General features: G+C 41.2%; 1 protein-coding gene across 4 annotated transcripts in view; it reads right to left on the bottom strand.

Moving 5' to 3' along the window:
- tmem94 (transmembrane protein 94) overlaps positions 1–24,195 on the bottom strand; it is a 48,840-nt gene that overhangs the window by 1,795 nt on the left and 22,850 nt on the right. The window contains exons 11-31 of one of the 4 annotated variants that reach the window (XM_063481737.1): positions 23,437–23,493; positions 21,745–21,849; positions 19,602–19,775; positions 19,271–19,492; positions 18,635–18,947; positions 17,397–17,570; positions 17,097–17,199; positions 16,778–16,986; positions 16,261–16,442; positions 15,631–15,763; positions 14,050–14,165; positions 13,839–13,938; positions 13,607–13,715; positions 12,770–12,959; positions 12,601–12,678; positions 12,408–12,493; positions 12,232–12,313; positions 11,180–11,349; positions 10,939–11,033; positions 8,713–8,806; positions 562–732 (exon numbers count right to left, since the gene is read on the bottom strand). In XM_063481737.1, coding sequence (XP_063337807.1) covers positions 562–732; positions 8,713–8,806; positions 10,939–11,033; positions 11,180–11,349; positions 12,232–12,313; positions 12,408–12,493; positions 12,601–12,678; positions 12,770–12,959; positions 13,607–13,715; positions 13,839–13,938; positions 14,050–14,165; positions 15,631–15,763; positions 16,261–16,442; positions 16,778–16,986; positions 17,097–17,199; positions 17,397–17,570; positions 18,635–18,947; positions 19,271–19,492; positions 19,602–19,775; positions 21,745–21,849; positions 23,437–23,493 — 2,963 coding nt within the window. Of the gene's footprint in view, positions 1–561; positions 733–8,712; positions 8,807–10,938; positions 11,034–11,179; positions 11,350–12,231; positions 12,314–12,407; positions 12,494–12,600; positions 12,679–12,769; positions 12,960–13,606; positions 13,716–13,838; positions 13,939–14,049; positions 14,166–15,630; positions 15,764–16,260; positions 16,443–16,777; positions 16,987–17,096; positions 17,200–17,396; positions 17,571–18,634; positions 18,948–19,270; positions 19,493–19,601; positions 19,776–21,744; positions 21,853–23,436; positions 23,494–24,195 lie in introns of all 4 variants that reach the window. The other 3 variants (XM_063481738.1, XM_063481736.1, XM_063481739.1) reach the window with 3 other exon arrangements.

Raw genomic sequence — 24,195 nt, forward strand, 5'->3', positions numbered from 1 at the left:
TTAATTAAATAATGGCTAATATCATTATTATTATTATTATTCCACCACCACATGTTCATGCTACCCTCTTTCTGTTTCTAACATTTGTACAGAATCATGTTGTCCATCCATCCATCCATTCGCTTCCGCTTATCCTTTCCAGGGTCGCGGTGGGCGCTGGAGCCTATCCCAGCTGTCATAGGGCGAGAGGCGGGGTACACCCTGGACAGGTCGCCAGTCTAACACATAGAGACACAGACAACCAGTTGCACTCACATTCACACCTATGGGCAATTTAGATTGATCAATTAACCTATCCCCACTTACTGCATGTCTTTGGACTGTGGGAGGAAGCCGGAGTACCTGGGGAGAACATGCAAACTCCACACAGAAAGACCCCGGCCTGATGGTGGAATTGAACTCAGGACCTTCTTACTGTGCGGCAAAAGTGCTAACCACCGTGCTGCCCGTGCACCGTGAATCAGAATCATATTGTTTCTAATCGTTTTCCAACTATTTTATACTATCCCTTTTTTCCCCAACACTACTGATGTATTTGTAACAGCTTCTTCTATTTCGTACCGTATCTCATGTAGCTTCACCACTTCATTGACTACAACCACCAGCAGCAGGGAGAGAGACACTAGCAGCCAGGCCTCCAGCGGTATGTCAGCCAGTTTAAAGCACAGGACAGCAGTCTTGTCACACCACAACTGGTAATCCACTGTGGCTTGAACAATTTGGCTGACCAGTCTGGTGAAAAGTACAGACAAGAGGATTGCATACATATACATACCCTTTTCCATTAGTACCTACTCGTGTCGGCTTGGTATGGCTTAACAAGGGTTTTTAGGGTTCGCCATGGGACGATAGTAGTGACTGGTAGCAGGTACCTTTTTAGGTACCTGCTTGGCCACAGTCTCAAGCGGTCCAACCAGGTACTAAAATGTGACATCAAACCGCATGCCACCGATTGGCTAATCAGTGACGTCACTTGATGATTCACGAGAGCGTCTCCTTATCGAAAATCAAAACCGCCATTTTTGAAACCCGACAACGAGGTAAATGGGTACACAACAAATAATACCGTGGTCTGACAAAACGCCACCGACTGAGGAATGAGAATAGCATCGGTCTGACGTCCTCCTCTACTGTCCTGATGCATGCTCAATCATCCTGGTAAGTAAATCCCAAAGAGTTGATTCTATTCATCTGGACGTTTTTAGTGGGAGAAACTTTTCGTCACTTTTTCAAGTGATTTTCTTCAGTCTCAGCTGACTGCAGGTCTCTGCAACCTTATAAACAGTACCTTTGCACAATGACAAGCCCAATGGGCTGTGAGGTCAGTTTCTCGATCATTAATATGCAAATTGTCATGACCACTGATCAACAACCACAGATCAAAGACCATTGATCAATGCCCATGAGTACTATTCATAGAGTTGGGGAATGGTTGCAATCACAGCATTGTATGATGGTGAAAGATGTACCCTCCTCGATTCAGAGGAGCTCTTTCCCTTTTCACATAAATGGCCTCCTTGACTCCCCGCTCAAACTAGCAAACTAGTGTTTACACACAACGTCCAGATGAACACAATCAACTCCTTGGGGCTCTCCTTGTGTTGTGGTGTCATGTGTCGCATGCAAATGATGTAACTGGACACTCTGCTGCGTTGCTATTAAGACCTCACGCACATTCGTGGTATACTGATTGTAACGAGCCGATCCAAGTAGGTACTAATAAAAAATTGCTAACAGACTCAAAAACAAAGGCAATCCCAATTGATTTTACTGTAACGTATAAAGTATCATAAGACAAGATCTTATTATGGTCATGACTACATTCTACATTCTGCCAACTCTGAGGTAAACAGCAGAACTACAGTTCTGTGCAGAAGTCTTGAGCCACCCACCTGTTTAATATTTTGTTTCCAAGAATTCAGAATTTTTATTTTTAAATGATCTATAGGCAATAGTTTTACAGACATTATTAAGCTCTTTCAAAGTTTTTCTTTGGACATTGGGTGCTTTTTTTTCAGTTTTCAGTCCAGTCCTTGTACCTAATCATTTTCAGAAGAATGTTTTAACACTGGCCTATGACTCATGCAGGCATAAAAAGGCACCCAACTCAACCAATGAAGGATAATGATAACAATGATAACAATGTTATAAAAACTGAAAAAACACAATTTTAGAAATAAGAAGGAAAAATCCAGCGAAGACCTAAAAGTCCTCCTTTGAAATGCATCTGATCCTTCAGTCATTTACTGTTTGACCACGACTCAGTAATGACCATGGAGTGTGGCTATCAAAAAGCCATTCTTAAGAAAGGGAAACAAGAAGAAGAGGTTGAGGTATGCCAAATTGCACAAGAACGGGACTGAAAATCAGGGGTATCAGGACTTATATACAGCTGGACAGAACTGTTAGCCCACTATGTAAATATAATTTTTAAGCACATATTTTAACAGTACTTGGAAAATACTTGAATTCTTTCCCCCCAGTACCATCACCTTGGTCTTCTGGAGGTAGTTCTTCACCACGAGTTATATATGATTTGGCTCCTTGTCAGGTTGGAAGACAAAGCAACAACCCAGAACCACTTTTACTATGGACTGCATGAGTTTTTCTGTTAAAATCTTCACATTTCCCTCTTTCTTCATGATTTCATCGACCATGACGAGATTCCCACTTCCATACTTGCTGCAGCATCCCCATAGTTTGGTGTGAGGACAGCATGCTTTGGGTTGTACACATCTCCCGTCTTTCTACAAACATAACCAATGTCTTTGGCCAAAGAGCTAGAATTTTGTGCCCTTTGGTCAAATGAGACATTTCCTGAAATACTCTGTTACCTGGAGCTGGTTTAAGTGCAGAGGCAACAAAATGGACTTAACCATCTGTTGTGACGATTCAGGGGGGAATGGGGTTTCTTCTTGTATTATATTTAGCTATTGCTTTGTGGTTTTCACCTTTTATTTATACAATAGTTCATTCAGTCACTATATAAGTGGAGCTGTCTCTCATTTGGGGAGGTCGGATTGTTGAATTGTGATATTTTGTACTTTTTTGAATAGAATTTTGTTTAGTTGGCCTGTTACAGCAGCTCTGCTCATTCTGAGTTTCTTTCTTTCTTATCTTTTCTCTCGTAATTTTTTATAACTAACGTATTAGTAATTAGACTCTGCAACCATGTTCTACCGTTTTGTGCTAGTTCTGGTCGTTTTTCTTAGTTTTTTTCTACTTTTTTCACCCGTGTCTGGGGACCCAGAGCAGGGATCCTTTGTTTACAGTAAGGATCAGCTGTTAGCGCTGCGTCCCGCAGCGGTACTGCCGGCGGACAGACCTGACATTCCCAGCGAGCTGAGGAGGAAAAGACGGGGGTGTCGTGCTGGGAAGGAGCGCCGTCGGCCGAGAAGGAGACGTTATCGACCATCTCTTCCTTCTGTAATTATTGGAAATGTACGTTCTTTGCACAATAAATTGGATGAGCTCACGTCGCTAACCTGGTCACAGAGGGGGTACCGGCAATGTAGCATCATGATGCTAACGGAGTCGTGGCTAACACCGCTAACTCCGGACACGAGCGTGACACTACCGGGATTCCAGCTGCTGCGAGCGGACAGGACGAGAGAGAGCGGTAAGAGGAAAGGAGGGGGACTGGCAGTGTTTGTGAATGACAGATGGTGTAACCCTGGGCACATCACTGTGAAAGAACAACTCTGCAGCAGAGACATTGGCCGTTTATCAATGCCCAAGTACGCGAGTACGTACTCGCGTTCTCGGTGAGTACGTACCCGCCGAGAACGCACGGGAGTACGTACCCGCCGAGAACGCGAGCACGGACTCGTGGGCCGTTTCTCAATTCTCAAGTACGCGAGCACGGACTCGTGATTTGTACAGTCGGAACACCAGCGTACGTGATGATGTCACAGGTCCGGAGTTTTTACTGCCGTCCCCTCTTAATTTAACTGTAAGTAACATGTTATGAAGGTTAACTTTAATCACAGCCAAACCAGTTTACTCAGGAACAAATAAAACACTGAAATAAACCAAACATTAACATTTAGAAGTGATCTAAGTGACTTATATATCATTGTTAACCTCAGTAGTGAAACCTCTATTAATAAAAATAGTGTACATGTACATACGTGTACATACCTTAATAAAAACAAGCAGGTGAGATGTTAGAACGCTTCTATTTCTATTCTAGTGGACACTCAATACTATAGACAGCTGCTGGGGTTTCTTTAACCTGAGTAGTGAGAAGTCCGCGAGCGGTTGGGGGGGGGGGGGGGGGGGGGGTTGGAAACGATGTGCCGGGAGTCTGCTGTTGAGTTTTGGACGAAATGCATTCTGGGATATTTAGCTGTCCCAAGTCTACACCGACGCATGCTCGATAAAACGGGCGGATCGAGAACACATCCGGGACTTTTTCGCGTTCTCGGCGTGATGCGTACTTCGAACTGGAACAGTACTTGGTCTCCGACTGATGACGTATCACGAGTACACGAGAACGCAAGTACGCACAAGTACGCATATTGATAAACGCCCATTGAGCTGTTAGCCGTTAGCATGCGTCCGTACTACCTGCCCCGGGAATTCTCGCATGTTATCGCGATAACAGCGTATGTCCCCCCCCCTCGGCCAACGCGGATGCAGCCTGTGACACTCTCCACTCAGTGGTCAGCAGACTGCAAACACAATCTCCGAGAGCCCTCCTCATAATATCAGGGGACTTCAATCATGCCTCACTGGACTCCACACTGCCCACCTTCACCCAGTATGTGACCTGCCCAACCAGAGACAATAAAACACTGGACTTACTGTATGCCAATGCTGAAGAGGCATACAGTTCATCATCTCTCCCTCCCCTGGGCAGATCTGATCATAACCTGGTGCACCTTGTCCCTGTGTATGAGCCCTTAGTGCGCAGGGAGCCACCAGCCACCCGCACAGTACAGAGATGGTCGGAGGAGAGCGAGGAGGCTCTTAAGGACTGTTTTGAGTCGACTGTGTGGGAGGTGATCTGTGACGACCACGGAGAGGACATCGACAGCCTTACTACATGTATTACTGACTATATTAATTTCTGTGTGGATAACACCGTACCTACCAGGACTGTACGGTGTTTCTCCAACAACAAACCTTGGATTACCCCAGAAATTAAAGCCGTCCTCAAGCAGAAGAGGAGGGCCTTCAAATCCAAAGACAAAGAGGAGTTGAAAAGGGTGCAGAGAGAGCTGAGGGGACTGATAAGGAATGGGAAGGACAGCTACAGGCAGAAGATGGAGAACCAGCTTCAGCAAAATAACGTTGGTGAAGTCTGGAGAGGCCTCAGAACCATCTCAGGCCACAAACATCAGAACTCTCTGCCTGGGAGGGATGTGAGGTGGGCAAATGAACTGAATCATTTCTTCAACAGATTTGATTCAGCCATGAGGCAGTCTCCAACATCAGCTGCAGACTCAACCACCCCCACTGCTGCTGTTCCACCTCTGACACCTCAGACACTTCACACCTCCTCTATTCACCCTGCTCACTCCTCCCCACCCCCAACAACAGCATCCAATACACAATCAACACAAGGCTCCAGCCTGTCTCTCTCAACCGGGTGGTTAGGTTAGGAGGGAACTGAGGAGGATTAAAGCCAAGAAGGCAGCGGGTCCAGATGGCATCAGCTCGAGGGTCGTCAGGTCCTGCGCGGACCAACTGTGTGGTGTGATGGAGCACCTCTTCAACCTGAGCCTGAGGCTGGGAAGAGTCCCACAGCTCTGGAAAACCTCCTGTGTTGTACCAGTGCCAAAGGACCTCAACAGCTACAGGCCGGTGGCTCTGACATCCCACCTGATGAAGACCCTGGAGCGGCTGGTCCTGGCTCAGCTTCGGCGCCTTGTGAGCTCATCACTGGATCCACTTCAGTTTGCCTACCAGCCTGGCATTGGAGCGGATGATGTCGTCATTCACCTCCTACATCGCTCCCTCGCTCACCTGGAGACCGCTGGAAGCACTGTGAGAATCATGTTCTTTGATTTCTCCAGTGCCTTCAACACTATTCTTCCCTCGGTTCTGAAGGACAAGCTGGAGAACTCTGGAGTGGACCATCACCTCACTACGTGGATTTTGGACTACCTCACCGACCGACCACAGTATGTGAGGACTCAGGGCTGTGTGTCGGACAGGGTCGTCTGCAGTACGGGGGCCCCACAGGGAACGGTTCTGGCTCCGTTCCTCTTCACCATCTACACTGCAGACTTCTCCCACAACTCCACCCAGTGCTTCCTGCAGAAGTTCTCTGATGACTCTGCTATAGTCGGCCTCATCACTGATGGGGACGACAAGGAGTACAGAGGACTGACTCAGGACTTTGTGGACTGATGCCAGCTGAACTACCTCCAGATCAATGCCAGTAAAACAAAGGAGCTGGTGGTAGACTTCCGCAGGCACAAACATCCTCCACTGCAACCACTGAACATCCAAGGTATGGACATTGAGGCTGTGGACAGCTACAGGTACCTTGGTGTTCATCTGAACAGCAAACTGGACTGGACTCATAACTCAGACGCCCTCTACAGGAAAGGGCAGAGCAGACTGTACCTGCTGCGGAGACTCAGGTCGTTTGGAGTGGAGGGCCCACTCCTGAAGACCTTCTATGACTCTGTGGTGGCCTCAGCCATCTTTTATGGTGTGGTCTGCTGGGGTGGCAGCATCTCTTCTGGGGACAGGAAGAGACTGAACAGGCTGATCCGCAGGGCCAGCTCTGTTCTAGGATGCCCTCTGGACCCAGTGGAGGTGGTGAGTGACAGGAGAATGGTGGCTAAGCTGTCATCCCTGTTGGACAACATCTCCCACCCCATGCATGAGACTGTGACAGCACTGAGCAGCTCCTTCAGTGGGAGACTGCGGCACCCACGGTGTGGGACGGAGAGATTTCGCAGGTCTTTCCTCCCCACTGCTGTCAGACTGCACAACAAAGACTCCAACTGATCAACACACACATTCACACATGTGCAATAACACTAATGTGCAATAATCTTTTCTGGCATCGTTGTATTTTTACTGAGTTGTATATAGCACTTGTATTCTATTTTTATCTTATTGCATATTTTATTCTATTTTATTCTACTGTATATAGTATTTTATTTTATTCTATTCTGTACAGTTGTATACTGTATTTATTCTTATTTTATTTTATTCTAATTTTTGCTTCATAACTTTTGCACTGTCCACTTCCTGCTGTGACAAAACAAATTTCCCACGTGTGGGACTAATAAAGGTTATCTTATCTTATCTTATCTTTTATGGGCCCACTTAATTATTAATATGGCTTGTTTCTGTCATTTTTAATTTTTGTAATAATTTTGTCTTTTTTGGAGGGTATAGTAAAACCTATTTCTTGAAGTGCCTGTATGTTCTCATAGCCAGGCTTGCTCTGTACTGGGTGGCTCACTTTGATTTTTTTTTTTTTTGGTTTGTTTGTTTTTGTAAATGGTACTTCTTACTCTTGTTCCTCATACTTGGAAATGTTACAACTTTTTATATTCAACTGCTTTGTGGGCATCAATAAGTCTTTTTCTAAAGTCTAAATTGATTTTATTTCTTTCTTGCCTGATGCTTTCTCAAGTGACAGCTCAGACACTTTTTTCTAGTGTATAAATAAGATAAATCCCAGTTTTAACTCGAAGCTTTGGTCATTTTAAAGTCAAAGCACATCATTGCACAGCAGTGGTTTGGGCTACGGCTCAATGGAAAAGGTCAATTTTTCAGAGGGCTAATAATACTGACCCCAGTCATTTTTGTTTTTTTTCTGAAATTATTCTTTCATTATGTGCAAATAAAAATATTTTGTGCTTTCTAAAGAAACCTAATGTATTTAGAAATGCTCGTTTGAAAATCCCTTGTTCTGTTAAAAAAAAAAAAAGAAAGTACTTGGGAAATTTTGACATCAACTTGAAATTTCATAGTGGGAGTAATAATTTTGTTCTTATCTGTATGCAGGAGTCAAGAAAGAGGTATAACAGTGTCTACAGCAATCTATAAAACACGGTGAAGGCTCTGTAATGGTTTAGGTCTGCATGGCTCTTCAGTGGAGTTATGAACATGGAAATGTACAATCAGATTTTTATCCACCATCCACTACCAGCTGGAAAGCAACTGATTGGCAACGGCTTCATTTTTTAGCATGACAATGGTCACAAATATGACACCAATGCTGTAAAAATAACAAGGTTTTTACACGTACCAAGATAGAAAAAGTCTAAACTATTTGCTGCACATATACTTTCATAGCAAAAAATCTAAATGAAGCATGGATCAAGACTTTTGCACGGTACTGAGTTTTCTCTCAGGTGGTAACCATGCAGCAACATAACCACAATGTTCAAAATTTGATTCTAGCTTTGTGAGTGCAGTATGTCAACACAACATTGCATTCACTTTGAAAGTTGTCTTGAAATCTCATTAGTAAATATGTCTATGAACATTGCATAACATCTTTAATAGACAAACACATGAACTCCAGCACCAATCTGTTCATTTTAACCCTGTTATAAGTACAGTATCTAAAGCTAAATGTACTGGTGTTTATACACTGCAATTTTCTAGTCTTACTGATCACTCAAAACAGGACTGCTGAAATCAATTATAAATCAGCGTTAATCCTAGTCCTTGTTGTCTGCAAAGATGTTGCAAAACACTGGGCTTTAACATTATCTAAAGAACATAATTACTTACACCACAGGTACAGTGACACACCACCAGGTATTGCTGAATGGGCTCTTTTTCCATAAAGGCTGCGAGCGATGGACATAGCTCAGGGAGATTACCACTGGTAAATGACAGAACAACAATAAGAGAAGGTTGATTTTAAAAAAGAAAACACAATCACTTATCTTTAACATGGGAGTTTTACTGATCATCTTGTGATTATCAAAACAATCTGTGTTCAAAATGTTCATTTTTTTTCAAACTACCTCTCTGAAAATGGGGCCCTATGTATAAGGCTACGTCCACATGTACATGGGTATTTTTGAAAACGGTGTTTTTGATCACTGAAAACTAAGATTTCTAAAAACTCCTGCCAGGGTGGAGGTTTTCAAAAACTCATATTTTGCGTTTGTGTGGACGAGGAAAACTGAGATTTAGTCATGCAACGTCAGAGGTGTGAGCCTTTTTTGACGTGACGTGACGTTATTGTTTACATGAGATTAATTTCTACAATTGCGGATATAGACAAAATACTATTGCTGTTAATCTATCTGCAGTTTTTACACACTTACATATACACACACACTTACTGTCCCTCCGTTTAGAAAGACAGAGGCGTCAGAGTGAATTTCGGACGTGGCTTATACATTCAACCAGTGTTGGGAAGGTTACATTTTAAAATGTATTCCATTACAGATTACAGAATACATGCCCCAAAATGTATGTTGTAACATATTCCGTTACGTTACTCAATGAGAGTAACGTATTCTGAATACTCTGGATTACTTAATATATTATCATGCTTTAGAACTAAATAGATGTACTATGTGTGATTTATTACTATCACTGAAGGTTACCCGCCATACCAATACCAACTAGATTTTTAAATCTTAATATAAAATGAGTAACAGTAGGGTGGACATTAGGTAAGGCTGCACTTTTTGCAGCGATCTTGTATAGAAAACTATTCAGCGCGTATATAAAACAGGTCCGCGGCTTCGAACCGTAGTAAAGGGACCTCTGGCTAATATGGGCTCGTAGCCGAAAACTAACTTTACTTTGTTTTCTGGGTCAACTTTGCTAGCGAGAGACAGAGAGAGGCGTTGAAAGGCTGCTCCAACGGAACTTATTGTTTCGGAGGAAAACACGAACACAATGTACAGTCGAGTCTTTATAGCTTACTTACAACTGGGCTCGTCAGGCACTCTTTTTGGCTGCAGTGGTTATTATTATTTTTACATGCTCACAGACACATAACGGATATGACAGTCCATTCTCCCTGCAGCATGGGCTAGACTGCCCATGAGGCTACATTCTTTAGGGCTATGCCTGTAACACTCTGCCTATTGCCTTCATTTTAAATACTTTTTTGAATAATAATAAAAAAAAAAAAAAAAAAAATTCTTCACGTCATTAGTAGATGTCCGCAAGTAGAGGTGACATGGGCCATGAGATTGAGACACAGGCATTAGAGCCTCTTAATGCTTGTATTCTGAGTACCACCCTTTTAAACAGTAACTTTAACGGAATACAGTTACTCATATTTTGTATTTTAAATATGTAACGGCGGTACATGTATTCCGTTACTCCCCAACACTGCATTCAACACAGCCGCTGCCACAACCCAAATCCCAACGTCTGTTTTTGAATACACTAAAAAAAAATTAAATTTATGTATGCTGTATGCATTTTGTTCATTCCTAAGTTGTGAGTCTACACCAACCTGTCTTTAGTTATTAACATTTGAAATGTTGAAGGCACTTGAAAAGTAACAAAATTATCTGCCTTTCCAGGAAAACAAAAACTTTTCGGAAGTTTTCTCAAAACATACTTGATAATGAGGGTGAGCAGCTGCAATGACATCTCCCTAATAGCCACAGGCAAACAGAAAAAGACGCAGGAGACGTACAGCCATCCACACCCCCCCCCCCCCCCCCCCCCCCCCTCAAAAAAAAAGAAGGAGGGAAGCCCTAGCCCTGGCAGAGCACAGTGTGGGTAAAAAAAAAAAAAAAAAAAAAAAATAAAAACAGTTTCAGATGATTTGGGCAAACCTAAGCTCCGAGAACAGAATAAAAATTGTTTTATGGTCCCGCAAATTGAACAGAGGGAGGAAAGGGGTTTTCATTTACTAAAGACGCGCTCCAGTGGAATACTCTAAGATCCTGACTGCCGTTGTCATAGAGCTCACAAACTGCTTTAAGACATCATAAAAATCTAAAGGACACTTGTACATATCTATGAAGGTGCTCTTACCTGTGTGCAAGACAAGAAAACCTGCCATGATCTTCTGCGTCATCAGCAGACCGTTAGACAGTTCAAAGAACCACTGAGGTGCACTAGGTGAAACACTGCAGATACATGGAAATATATTTGTTTTTAACATGTTGCTTACTTGTTCTTCATTATTGCTAATCTAACTGCATTGTAATTAATTTTAGCATTAAGTCTATGAGTGGAACAGCTATGGACTGTTGCAGGTTATTGTTACTCCTACCTCTTTGCGAATATATTACAGGAGGCAGTGGTGTTGTCTGAGGAGTTCAGGTTGCAGTGTGACAAACTGCTCAGGCAGACCGCTTGTAGGCTAAACCCAAAGGCCAACAGGTAGGCACACATAGTCAGGCCAAACTTCAACAGGAAACAGCCAAGGAAGTAGTTCTGAGTCTGGTTAAAGAGGTGGCAAACAGACATACACAAATTCATCCAAGATTCCAGTAGCTGATCTGGTAATGTAGCTGTTCCTTTTCAAATCACTTTATCAGCTAATGTTACAAAATAGCCATCAGATTCACGTATGGCTAATTGTATCTTGCTTGCCAAAGTTATTGCTAGTAAGACAACAAATACTAGCCTAGCCTGCCAAATTACTTCAATAGTTAATGTGATCCTTCATATGAACTTACCCATAAATTTTAAAAGTCAAATGACTGAACAAAACAAAGACTTATAACCACTTTCTTCAGTAATACCACAAAATATAGAATGGCTAGTTATTACTAGTTGCTGTAACTCTTTTACTCAGTGTGATTGTTTTTTAATGTCACTCTTAATTGATCTGTTATTGTATATTTTTCACATGTTCGTATGGGATATTGTATTTGTTTTAAATTATATGTACTTGGGTGGTACATGTATTTTGACTTTTGTTGCCATGATGCCAGGTTTCTCTTGGAAATGAGATTTTTAATCTCAATGAGATTTTTTTACCTGGATAAATAAAGGACTAATAAAATAAAAACTAAAAACCAAGCTATGCAACATGTATTTTGCAATAGTAGCTGCAACTTTGTTGTCATATGACTAATGTTGAGGTAAACAGAAGACGAAATAGTCCACCATTACAGTGCAGGACATTTTTGTGTATGTCTTGTAATTTGCCAGGTGTACGTGTTATGGTCGTATCTATAATTAATTCTTTCTCTGAGGTTGAGCAGAGTTTCTTTAAGTAGATTTTATTAAGCATACAGGAAATATATACAGTGTGTGAACAATAAAAACCTCAATAATATTACATGAGTATACTCTATTTCTCATACTTGATACTACCTTCTTTGGGATTGCGTCCAGGTTCTTCCCTGTGGCAACTGTCATAACTGTACTATCAGGTGGCTTTCCCAAAAGAGACACACTGCCAACAGAGAACAAATTACAACCGGTTTCTTCACGAAACAACAAAATAACTATGAATTATTTGTTTCTAGATATTTACAGTATGTATGTACCTTAGCAGAGGGCAGCTGAAGCACGACACCCAGAGGATGTCAGTGGTGTTCATGGGAGGAGGAAGTTGAGCTAAACAGGCTAAGAACTGTAACACCAGAAGCACATCATGTAGTAAATTACACAGAAATAGGAAGATGTTTAATGCAGTGTAAACAGGCACATCTTCAGAATTTAAGAATCTTCCCTTCTCACCTGGATGATAACCAGACTGAGTTGACACTGCAGCAGAAAGAGGAAGCACTTGCGAATGCCATAGGTTGTGTGTCGTGCCTGCAACACATTCAGCCAAAGGTAGATACATTTATAAATGTAACACTACTCTTAGACTTATCGGGTACACAAGGGCCTGTGTGCATCTAACCTGTTCTATGAGTTTGACCATGCTCACACTCTCTCCTTGGTGGAAGGTAACAGAACAGCCCATGCTGTTGAGCTGTCCAGACAGCCTCAATGGAGACAGTCCTTCGACCTCTCCATTAAATCCTCCCCCAGTGGCATAGCCAAACGTCTCCCACAAACACTGAGATGGATACAAAGGGTCCAAAGCAATGCTGTAAAACAGAGAGGTCAGGTGGCGTGATTGTATGGCAATTTGTGCAGGATAGGGTGAACTAAAGGCATTCAACACCCTTTAGTGTTAATGTACATTATTTTAACATCATCAATCAGTAAAGCATAATCACACTGTAACAATATATGTTTTAGAAATGTTTAATATTGCATAAATAAACAAAATTAAGTCTCAGCTTTGACTGGACAATTCAAAGAAACAGAGTACAGAAGCAATTACAAGCTCATTTTTTTGCTGATGAGTAAAGCATCATCTCCAGCACACTGCAGTTGGCGTCTGATTAAGAGACTTGTCCACTCATTCTCCCAACTTTGCATTGGATTTCTAAAACTATAAGTCACTTGCTTAAAGGAGACCCGTTTTATTCTAGTTTGGCCAGGTGCAGTATACAGGATACACTGTGGCATGAAAGTGTTTTTGAATTAATCTGCAAATATTCCAAATGAATTATTATCTCTTTGGTAGTCCTTGTTCTGCTTTGCAGCCTCAGTTAGCCCCATATTAGAAAAAGAATTACTGTAGCCAACTGCAGTCAGTGACAGAGTTGTGACAACCTACTGCAGAGGCAGTTGATTCTATGTTGCTTAGTATGATTGTGCATATTCATATATTTTATTATTAGCGTACCTTAGATCACTCTGAAGGAACAGACGGCTATTGCGGAAATTGCCAGCGCTCCCCAGACAGCACGTAACCTCCCTGTTTTCCTGCATGATCGTGATCATCTCACACATGGCTGAAAGAAAGTGATACGGGCATGTGGATCGTTGGTTCACTTTTGTTAAACTTTATTCAGAATACTAAGTAGTAATGTACTGGACATCTTGTACACAATATGGTATCCAAAGATAAGACTTACTTTCAGGCGTACAGTCTGTGAAGAGTGGCACCAAAAGAGGCACATTATCAATGTTCTTCAAATGAGGACGAACCTGGTGGATCCCACGAGGTAACTTGGCCTTTACAAAATATATGGAAGCAATACATAAAACACGAGACTGAGCAGACTTTGCTTTTGCCTCTGTGGGCTAGATCATTAGTTTCACTGGTCTTGATTAAGAGCCAATTACCCTGTTACAGTCCTCCAGGAAGCTGGGGACATCGCTATCTGTGGGCTGGAAACTGGCCAGGTCAGAGTGGGCTTCCTCTTCTGGTAGCAGGGGACCTTCTGCTTCATCCCGAGAATCTGTGTTACAGAAAAAATATAGTATGGCTTGCTCTACACTTATTAAGAAGCATTACTGAAAAAACAAAACAAAAAAAACAACAAAAAACACCAAAAGTACCAGATTTGTACATTTACTCATACACTCTTAAGATACACAGTATATTGCATACAGTATGTTGTATACAGTACTAAACTGATTTTTTGCTCAGAAGGAACCCAATACTTCGAGAGAGGAGACTGCAACTGTAAGTGGTTTTATAGATATAACAGAGATACGGCTGGGCTGCCATAAATTGCTTTACATCATAGGAAAACACGCATTGCCAGCTGTTTTTCCTCCCACTGAGTTAGGGAGGGGACATTTAGTGTGTATGCGGCAGAGTGTGAAGCACTGAGAATTAAAAGTAGCACCTCATGGTTCTCAGCCAGAAAAGGGTGGAGGACCCACTCTGGGTCAGGGACGAGTTGCTGCCCTAGGTAGAGAAGTTTAATTATCTCAGGGTCTTGTTCACGAGTGAGGAAAGAGGGGAGCAGGAGATTAACAGACAGACTAGTGCTTTAGCTGCAGTGATGCAGACACTGTACTGGTGCATCACGGTGAAGAGAGAGCAGAGCGTAGGTGCACAGCTCTTGATCTACCTTCATGAAATGTTTGACAGTTTGGGTAATTGTGTTCTTTCAGATGTGGTTGTACATTTAGATATTAGTTGCTTTTTTGCATTACCTCGTTCTGGGTGGATATTATGTTGTTGTATCCTGTTACGTCAGTACCTAATAATTCTGTTTCTAGCGACATGAGAGAGAAGAGGGGTCATGTCCTTTCACACCTTAAATTTTTGGAAGAAGAAATTATCTTCCTCAAAGAAACGCATGTTAGTGCAGCTGAGTAGCACAGGTTGAGAGCAAATTAGGTTTCTCAGGTTTTTCAGGCTCCATTTACTTATAAATCTAGAGGTGTGACAATCCTCATTTGTACAAATATTCTCTTTAGAGTGGAGGCCACAAAGGCTCATCCATATCATAGATACTTTTGGTTACTCTACCAATTGCTTTTCTAATTATTTATGCTCCTAATGTTGATACTCTTTTTTTTGAGTTTTGATATCTAATTCCAACATTGCAATTGGAGGTAGCGTCAACTGTTATCTTGAGCCCATTCTTGACAGCCAACCCACTCCCAATCATTTTCCAGTACAGATTTTAAATGAGTTAATTAAATCAAAATATTTGGTGGATATTTGGAGATTTCCAATTATTCCAACTTTTGAAAGAGCCATGTTTTTTTCCCTTTTGAATATTTATTGTAAATAAGACAGAAGTACTTCCTATTCGATTACTTGTTGGAATAATCAACAGTTTACTTGATTACTAAAATAATTGATAGCTGCTACACTATTAATGACTAAATATATAATCAGCCTATAAAATTGTTCCCATTACTAATAACACGAATGTTAACTAAACTTGTCAGAAACACAGGTACCTTGGTTCAAATCCTCATGCAGGGAGCCATGACTGGGGCTTGATGGAGCTCCATCACAGGGACCGTCTCCGTTTGGTGTCAGAGAGATATGACAGTTCCAGCCTGTCTCTAAACCCATCTTCTCTGCAAACACCTGCACAAATCCAAAGGTGCCGTCTCAAATTTATAGTAGATTATAGCAGTATACTAGACTATATATACACTACTATATAGTAGTATCCAGTATTTTAGTAGGTTTTTCCAAACAAATCCGACAATTTTCTTTAGGTCATAAACTGTGACCTTGTGTGAGAGCACACCTGTCTAAAGTGAAACACGCAATGTCATTTGCTGTTAGACCCTCATCAAATCTTTTTAGATGACGGAGAATAGTAATTAGCAGTAATTAAATAAGTTAGCACCTTTGTCCTATTTGTGTGTATGTATGTAAATGAGCAAAAACTTATAGATACTTATAGATAATAGAAATACTAAATAAATAAGTTAAAACTAAATAAGTAAATAAGTTTGTAGAAATACTTCTACAAACCTATTTACAAGTTTGCAATGGTGAAGTGATATTATATACACAACTGAATTTGTAATAAGGTAAGCAAGACTTGTAATGATTAAAAGCTTGACTGTACTCACCTTGCTACGGAGCTCATCCTCCATGGAAAAGTAAACAAAGCGGATGCAAGCAGTGACGAGGGCATCAATGAGACGGACCGTGTCTAGCCTTGCCTGGAACTGGGATGACACCATTCCCATAAAGATCTGCCCGCTTAGGGCCTGAACACAGTCGTCACGCTCCACACCCTCACCTATACCTTCTGTGAGCATGACGGGAAAGAAGAAAGAGAGGGTAACTAAACAATGCAACATCTGTCTAAAGTCAGAGAAATCTCTTTATCCATACAATTTTGCAATTTACAGTCACTTCCAAGACATGTAGAATCAAAACTTACTAACTCACTTGTATGCAGTGATTGCCAAGGAAGTAAAATGCATCTGTACAAGTCATGGTCTTTGATAAACAAGTCAAACTACTGAACCTTGGATAACAGCAATTGAGCTTTGCAGTGACAACATATTTCCTTTAATTCTTGTACAGTTTTGTCTTGTTCAAATGCAAAACCACCCATTTCATCAGTGTCACAGTCCATACCATCTGAGCTCCAGCTGTTCCTGCAGGAGTTGTGTTTGATGGGAGTCGTGGAGGGCAACTCTAGTCCAGAAAACAGACAGGGACCAGGAGCCAGTTCCATACATTTCCCATTCAGCTGGCTAGACAGAGATACTTGCATGGGTTTATACGCAAAAGCTGAGCAGTAACCTGATAGACAGGCACGTTGGTAGAAGTCCAGGACCTTCTTTCTGTGACACAGGAACCAAAGGATGAAATGAAAACTTTACAAATTCACTGTGTGCATTTGGAAAGTGTAACTATGTTAACTTCAAGCACAAACAGAAAGCCAAAGACAGACCTGTCTGAGCCTGAGAGGGGGTAGATATCAGTTCCATCCCAGAAGTCAGTGCAGGCCTCCAGGATAAGGTCAGCTGAACCATGTGACAGCATCTGGACATTATCTAACAGTGCAAAAAAGCATTATCAAGAAAGAAAACAACAAAACACACTTTCTTTATGGTACTGTTTGGCCAAAGGGAGGATTGGACAGAAACATATACAGGAAAATGGATGATGTGCAGGTAATAAAGAGATGGTGCTGAACATTTTATCAAAACTGCATCATAAAACCAAAAACAATAATAGTGTGCTGACTCACTGGATGAAGAGTCTCGTACGAACAGAGAGATGAGATGGGAGATGGGAGGCTGGCGTTTGGTGAAGTAATGAAGGCGGTGGGATGTGAACTCCTTGGTCTTCTCTCCAGATGGCAGCTGGTAGAGGGCCAAGTGGTTCTCCTGTTTAAACAACTCTCTCGCACCAGGGGTGAACCCTAACAAACACAGACAAAAAGAAGAAAACAATGGTTCTGAATTGTTCTCTGACAGATTTTAATATCGCACTCAATCGATTCTGATGCAGTGATTTATTTAAAATTATATACCAGTGTATGAGAACATAACGTCTTGAGAAAGCTCATTTTTTGTAATTTAATTTGGTAAAGTAAAGTAAAACATATATTCTATGTTCATTACGAGTAATGAACATAGAATATATAATAATAGAATATATTATTTGTATAAAATCTCTCTTTTAACCCCTGCCGTGAATATGTGTGTTCCTCAAGCTTGGGTCCTCTACCAGAGGTGGGGGAGTTTGAGGGTTCTGCACACGATTTCAGCTCTGATGTTGTGCCTTGAATCTGCCTAAGTCACTCATCTGGTTTCAGCATTACAGCTCTTAATGCTTCTATTACTGCTGGGACCACTTTGCACTTTACCTACATAATAATTTAGCCTACATAATCATACCACACACTCATCACAAATTAAACACACAGATTCAACATTTAGATTTAGCGGTAAAATAAAAAATAAACCCTGGCTGTACTTGTCAGACACAGCAGAGTTAAATCAGTGGTTTTCATTTTTCCTGTTGGGTTGATAAAGGCATATTGCTGTCGCATCATAGACTACTTGTTTCATTTGTAGAAATATGTTTACAAAAATACATTGCATTGTGGTCTGAATATTACAAGGCTACTAGGAGTGTTGCGTTTAACCATCTACATTATGCTGTAGAAATTTCTGTTTGAAATTTTTTTTCCCCCCCCGTCTTACTCTGCATTTCTGGCAGGATCATTGACAGGGCCACTCAGAGGTTGCTTCTGGGCCACATGTGGCCCGCAGGCCATTGCTTGAATAAGCTGGGCGTAGAGGATCTGTAAAATCCTCTGTGCCACAGGATAACCATTGTTAAACAGGTTAATATCAGCATGTATCCTGTAACTTATACATTGTGATAAATAGTGACCCACAGGCTGTTGGATATAACCAAAAGATTCAGGGAAGTCATTACTTGTTTAGTTTATATAAGAATTAGTTCTGACATGCTCACCTATAAGTCTGGAAAGCTCACAGAGCCCCCATGGAACATATACTGGCAGCACCGTGCCGTGGCTCTCCTGCAGAGCCAGGTTTGATAGATGGTCAGAGAAGCGACAGAGCTGCTTGGTGACACTGGCGTTGCAGAGGTTTAGCATGATGTTCAGGCCCAGTGGCTTTAGGGAGGGCAGGTGGCACTGCCAGGATTGGTCATCAAACTGGATGCTGGCAGGGTTCTGCTGGTCTTGTGACAGGCTCAGCATCTCCAGGTGGTAGTCACACACAAAGTCATCAGCCTCCACTTCAGGACAGCCCAGTGAAAAATCCTTGAGATAAGAGAAAAAACCTGAAGCCACATACCAACTTCCTGAGTTCCTACACTTTATTTGTACTGTGCTGGTTAGTTCCCTGTCATTTTAAGTTATTTCTTATTGGTTAGCTTAAATATGTAGGCCATAGCAGCAGCAGTGAAAATTCAAACTGACAAAAACAAATTTTAATACAACATTTACATCTCAGATAACCCAAAATTTCAGTATTAATGGGACTAACTCTAACGTTTTCACCATCTGTTTTTAAAATTTTATGTATTAATTTTTTTTTTTTTTTAAAACAGCTCTATATTAGAAATTTCAGTTGCAGTTTGTACCGGTGCCTGGGCATCCTCGCCTCCCTCAGTGTCATGGCTGAAGCTCACATTCGATCCAGAGTGGTGTTTAGTGCAAGTGGGTACAGGCTGGCAGTGCTGCTGAATCTGGAGAGTGTCAGATGAGAGTGCTGTTTCGTGCGACATCTCGCTGGGATCTGGCCCCACTCCCGGCTGAGGGGGGGGCTCTTTCTGCAGACAAAGCAGAGCCTCTGCCTCCTGGCCCTACCAGACAATAAAAAGTTTTCTTGTTTTTTGTTGTTGTTGTTTCTTTTTTGAAACTCTAAAATTAATTTTGGGGGGCTAAAAGCTTTGCCTAAGAGAACAAACAAACCTCTTCCCTGTCATCATCCATCTCCATTTGGCAGTATGAGTTAACAGACATGTTGTCTCTGAGGTCATCTTGACTGTTGTGTGATGGTTCCACTCGTCCACTAAAGAACAGCACAGTCTCCGGACTGGGATTTGGCCACGAAAGAATACCCTGCTTGTCCACACAACATAGAACCTACACACAAAACAAAAGTACAGGTTATATAAACACACACTTACAGAACAAAAAGCTTCCTGAGAAAATAGCTATCAGTGACCTCCTCAAAAATATTTTAACAGTGCTGTGAGAAAGTATTTTGCCCATTCATGCCTTACATGTTTCAGATCATCAACCAAGTTTAAATGTATTCGGCAAAGATAACCTAAGTTATTAAGGGAAAAAAGCTATCCAAACCTACCTAGTAATTGGCCTTAACTTAATAATAACTGGTTGTGCCATCCTTGGAAGCAATAACTGTAATTATTGTATCCAAAAGATATAATTTAGAATCTGATCTTTGCTGCACTGTCCATTATGTAGAGAGACAACACTGGTTCATCCCTTGCATTAGGTGGTTTTTTATGCTTGAATGATTCATAGGTCAGTGTTAATTGGCAAAAAACAAACAAACAAAAATATTCCTCTAAAAATGGTCAGGTACAAGGATTGAAAAAGAAGAAAAAGTTTGAAAGACAATCAGTAAGCCTGTAGAAATATTACTCAGACTACTTTTGAAAATTACACGAAAATTGGAAACAAAATATCAAGAAATTAGGGGTAGCTCAAGACTTCTGCACAATCCTGTATCTGGTGAACAGTAAGGCTTAAAGTTAGAGACACGGCAGCTTGCACTGACACGTTTGCCGATAAAGGCACCTGTAGCTGATCCGTAGCCACGCTTACATGGACAGAAATAACCAGGTAAAAAGTGTGACATGGATAAAAAACACCAACACCAAAAACACACCAATTGATAGATTCTGATCTTGCTCCATCAGAATTTCAGGGTGTTCAGGGTGAATCTATAATTATGGTGCATGTCTATTATGTCAATGTACTCTATTTTTACCTTTATGGTAGCTCGGAGTGGTGCTTCAAATTTTGGTATCAATCTGATACCCTCACCAATTTGCAAAGTATATGTTCTAATATATTTCTAAAGGTGCTATTGACATGAAATTCTCACCAGATGTCAGTAACAACCCATCCAATCCAAACATGGACAGAAATCAAAACATAGGTTTCCTTAAATTATGTGTAAGAATGAGAAATGACATAGGGAAAAGTATTGAACAGACTTACTGAAATGCATTTAACACTTCATACAAAAGCCTTTGTTGGTGATGACACCGCCTGTATGGATAAAGGTTGCTCGGCTGGTTTTTGACCCATTCTTCCATACAAACGTTCTTCAAATCCTGAAGGCTCTCTTCTATCAACTCTGAGCTTTACTTCATACATGTTCACTTGGATTCGGGTCAGGTAACTGATGGGCAATTCTAGCAGTTTATTTTGTTTCTCTGAAACCAACTGAGTCTTTTCCCATCTGTAAACTTCTCTGCTGGTATGGGGTTTTTGGGGTGATATGCAGCGACTTTTGACCTCCAAACATGGTGCACATTATCAAAGAGTTTAATTTTGGTCTCATTTGACCAGACCCTTGCACATCTCTAGTACATTGCCGTATCCCAGAATACAAAACATACGTGCGTATGGGAAGTTTTTTAGCTCAAACTTCATGTGGCAGTTGGTTTGGATCGAGGTCATATCACGTTCACACCATAAAGGAACCGCTTTGGGGTTCATTTGGAAGCCTTTGGAAGAGGTGGCCTCTGTGCGGTTGTTTTTGTCCACACCCGAGAGCAGTTATTATGTTCAGATCCGCACAAACAAACTGCATCAAGCAGGAAAACTAACTCGAGTTTGATTTAAACGGACTTAATACTGCAGGTACGAAAATACCCTAAGTTTACATAGAAATTTGATATGAGGTTAGCCAGCACAGATTAGGTGTCCTGTTCTATGATCATATATCAAAAGCTTACAGAACAGAGCTGCATATAATTTTATTCTATTTTTAATGTAATCTAGACGCAACATGAAATGCATTTTGGGTAGCATTTTTTTACCTAGATGTATTTGTCTAATGGCCCACAATACTCACTGTGACAGATCCCAGTGTATGTAAAAGGCTGGAAGTACAGCAGAGTGTCTGAGATTTTCCCTTCAGGACAGCAACCAGGTGTCTCCATACACATCGGAGCATCTCCTGCTTAAGTGAAAACACACACACAGACACACAGTTATCAAGAGAACTACTTACAACTAGATATCAAAAACCTAAATGCTTAAATACATGACTAAAATGTATGAGTCTTATGAGGAGGGGCAATATACATGTAGGAACACCAATTGCCTTTGGACCTCAGGTCGGGTGTTCGACTCCTGACTAGGGTGCCTGTATCCAGTAAAAAATACGTAACAGACCTGCCTTTTCTCTATGCATAAATACATTCTCTCTCTCTCCCCCCCGTATCCCACCCACTAACCCAGATGCCAATATGAAGAGATAATCACTTTATTATTATTATTATTATTATTATTATTGTTATTATTATCATCATCATCATCATCATTATTCACTTTCCTTGTCAGTGGTCATAAACGTTATGCCTGATCACTGCATGTCAGAGAACTGAAGTGTATTGCTGAGATCTGAAGTGTCATTAGGTTCAGATCAGGAGCGTGTTTAACAGAGAAACCTTTCTCTTGATGAATCCTCCACTCCCACTAAGCTGTCAGATACCGTAATTAATTAGATTGTCAGCAGAAGTAGCCACCTCAGTTCTCTTTTGTGAATGCAAATTTGTCCACTACACTTCACTTTTCTATAGACATGTTCCCTACAAGTTTAAATAACAGATTGAGCTGCCAATGTGCAGGATTGACAGCCATAGAGGAGTTCAAAGTCTTTCATTGAACTCCCCTGCAGCTCACTGGCCAGCATGTCTTCCAAACACAAAGTCAAACTTTATTTCATGAAATTAAGCGGAAAATATTTTCATGGTTCACTGTTGATAAGGAGAGGACACAAGGAGAGGAAACCTAATTTCCAGTCATGCAGTATAAGCAAAAAAGCAGAGGTGAAAGGTCCAACAAAGAGTCAGTGCCTCTCAGGATCATCTGTCTCTTATCCTCAACACTTTCTATCATTTTTTCTGATTCAAACGCCAAATACTAAATGTTTGGAAAAAGACAGACTGGTGGCAGCTGTTACTGTCCAGTTATAACAGAAGACAATGACTGAGTTTGGTTAGAAGCTGTGTAAGGTGGTGGGAACAGAAGTAGTAGCCATGGACATGAACGCATAATCTTAAACACACAGGATAGATTATTGAAGGTAACTATTCGATGACAAAACAAATTTCCCACGTGTGGGACTAATAAAGGTTATCTTATCTTATCTTATAACGGGAGGCATCTGAGTGTAAAACTACATGAAGAGTTGCTTGGTCAAATTGTGTTGACTAATAATGTCCAAACAAAACCATTCAAAGAGAGGGAAATCACATGTACAGCATTTACAAACAGAAAGCAAAGCCAAGTATTTGGATGAAAGCAAAAAGCAAACAAAAAGGACACCGAATCTAATGTCTATGTAAGACATTCAGATGTAAGTGGGACTGAGGGTGAGAGGGGAAGGTGGAAAAGTAGCAAGAGCTATGTACAATGGTTCCACGGAAGGGTTGCAAACAAACGGGTAAAGACAGTGAGTGGGTTCGTTCAGGTGGATTTAGGAGCCAAGCAAGTTTAGGCGGGGGGAGAGAATGGGGTGTCAAACAGCATGAGGTTATACCTGGGAGGAAACCATCTCGGTGTAGCTGCTTAGAGTGTCCTCAGAGAACTTAGCAAGCTAGGGCAAGAGCAGAGTCTAGTTAAAACACAGAAGGAGGCTCTCACTGTGCCTCCTCTGTGTGGGATATGGTGTGTGTGTTTGTGTGTGCATATGCATGTCTGTGTGTGGATGTGCACTGTTATTACTGAACTCAAGAAAAAAAAACATCTGAAACAGTGTGCAGTGCAGACGATCAGAATTTAGCAAACAGCAGACACAAAAACACTGGACAACCTATATTTGATGAGACGCCATGAACACCGGTCTGGGCCCTAAAGTGATGCTTTCACCTTTATGCTGCAATTTGCAGCAGACCAAATTCGAATTTTTACATTTTTAGCAACACTTACATGCATTGCTCCTAATTAGATTCAGAATATGGGGTTGGTGGGGTTGCTCTGACATTGTGAGTTAGAAGTCCAACTTGAAGTCCTAATTCTGACATCTGATTACAAATGGAATGCACCAACACTCAGCCAACATTTAACAGGTTCAACTACTGAAACCTTCAAAGGCACATTACTTCCATCTTTATGACCAAAGCCTGGTATTGTTATTGCTGTTTAATCACAAACATTTCACCACAAAAAAGCCTGATATCACATTTTGGAAAAAAAAAACTATATATGACCTAGACATCTACCAAATATTGACTTTAGAAAGATTTAATCTGTGTAACATTTAGATCTATTTTAGAACCTTTGTCAGAAGAAAATTTGG

The sequence above is a fragment of the Pelmatolapia mariae genome, linkage group LG8 (assembly GCF_036321145.2).
Source record: "Pelmatolapia mariae isolate MD_Pm_ZW linkage group LG8, Pm_UMD_F_2, whole genome shotgun sequence".
In the NCBI taxonomy this organism is placed as follows: Eukaryota; Metazoa; Chordata; class Actinopteri; order Cichliformes; family Cichlidae; genus Pelmatolapia; species Pelmatolapia mariae.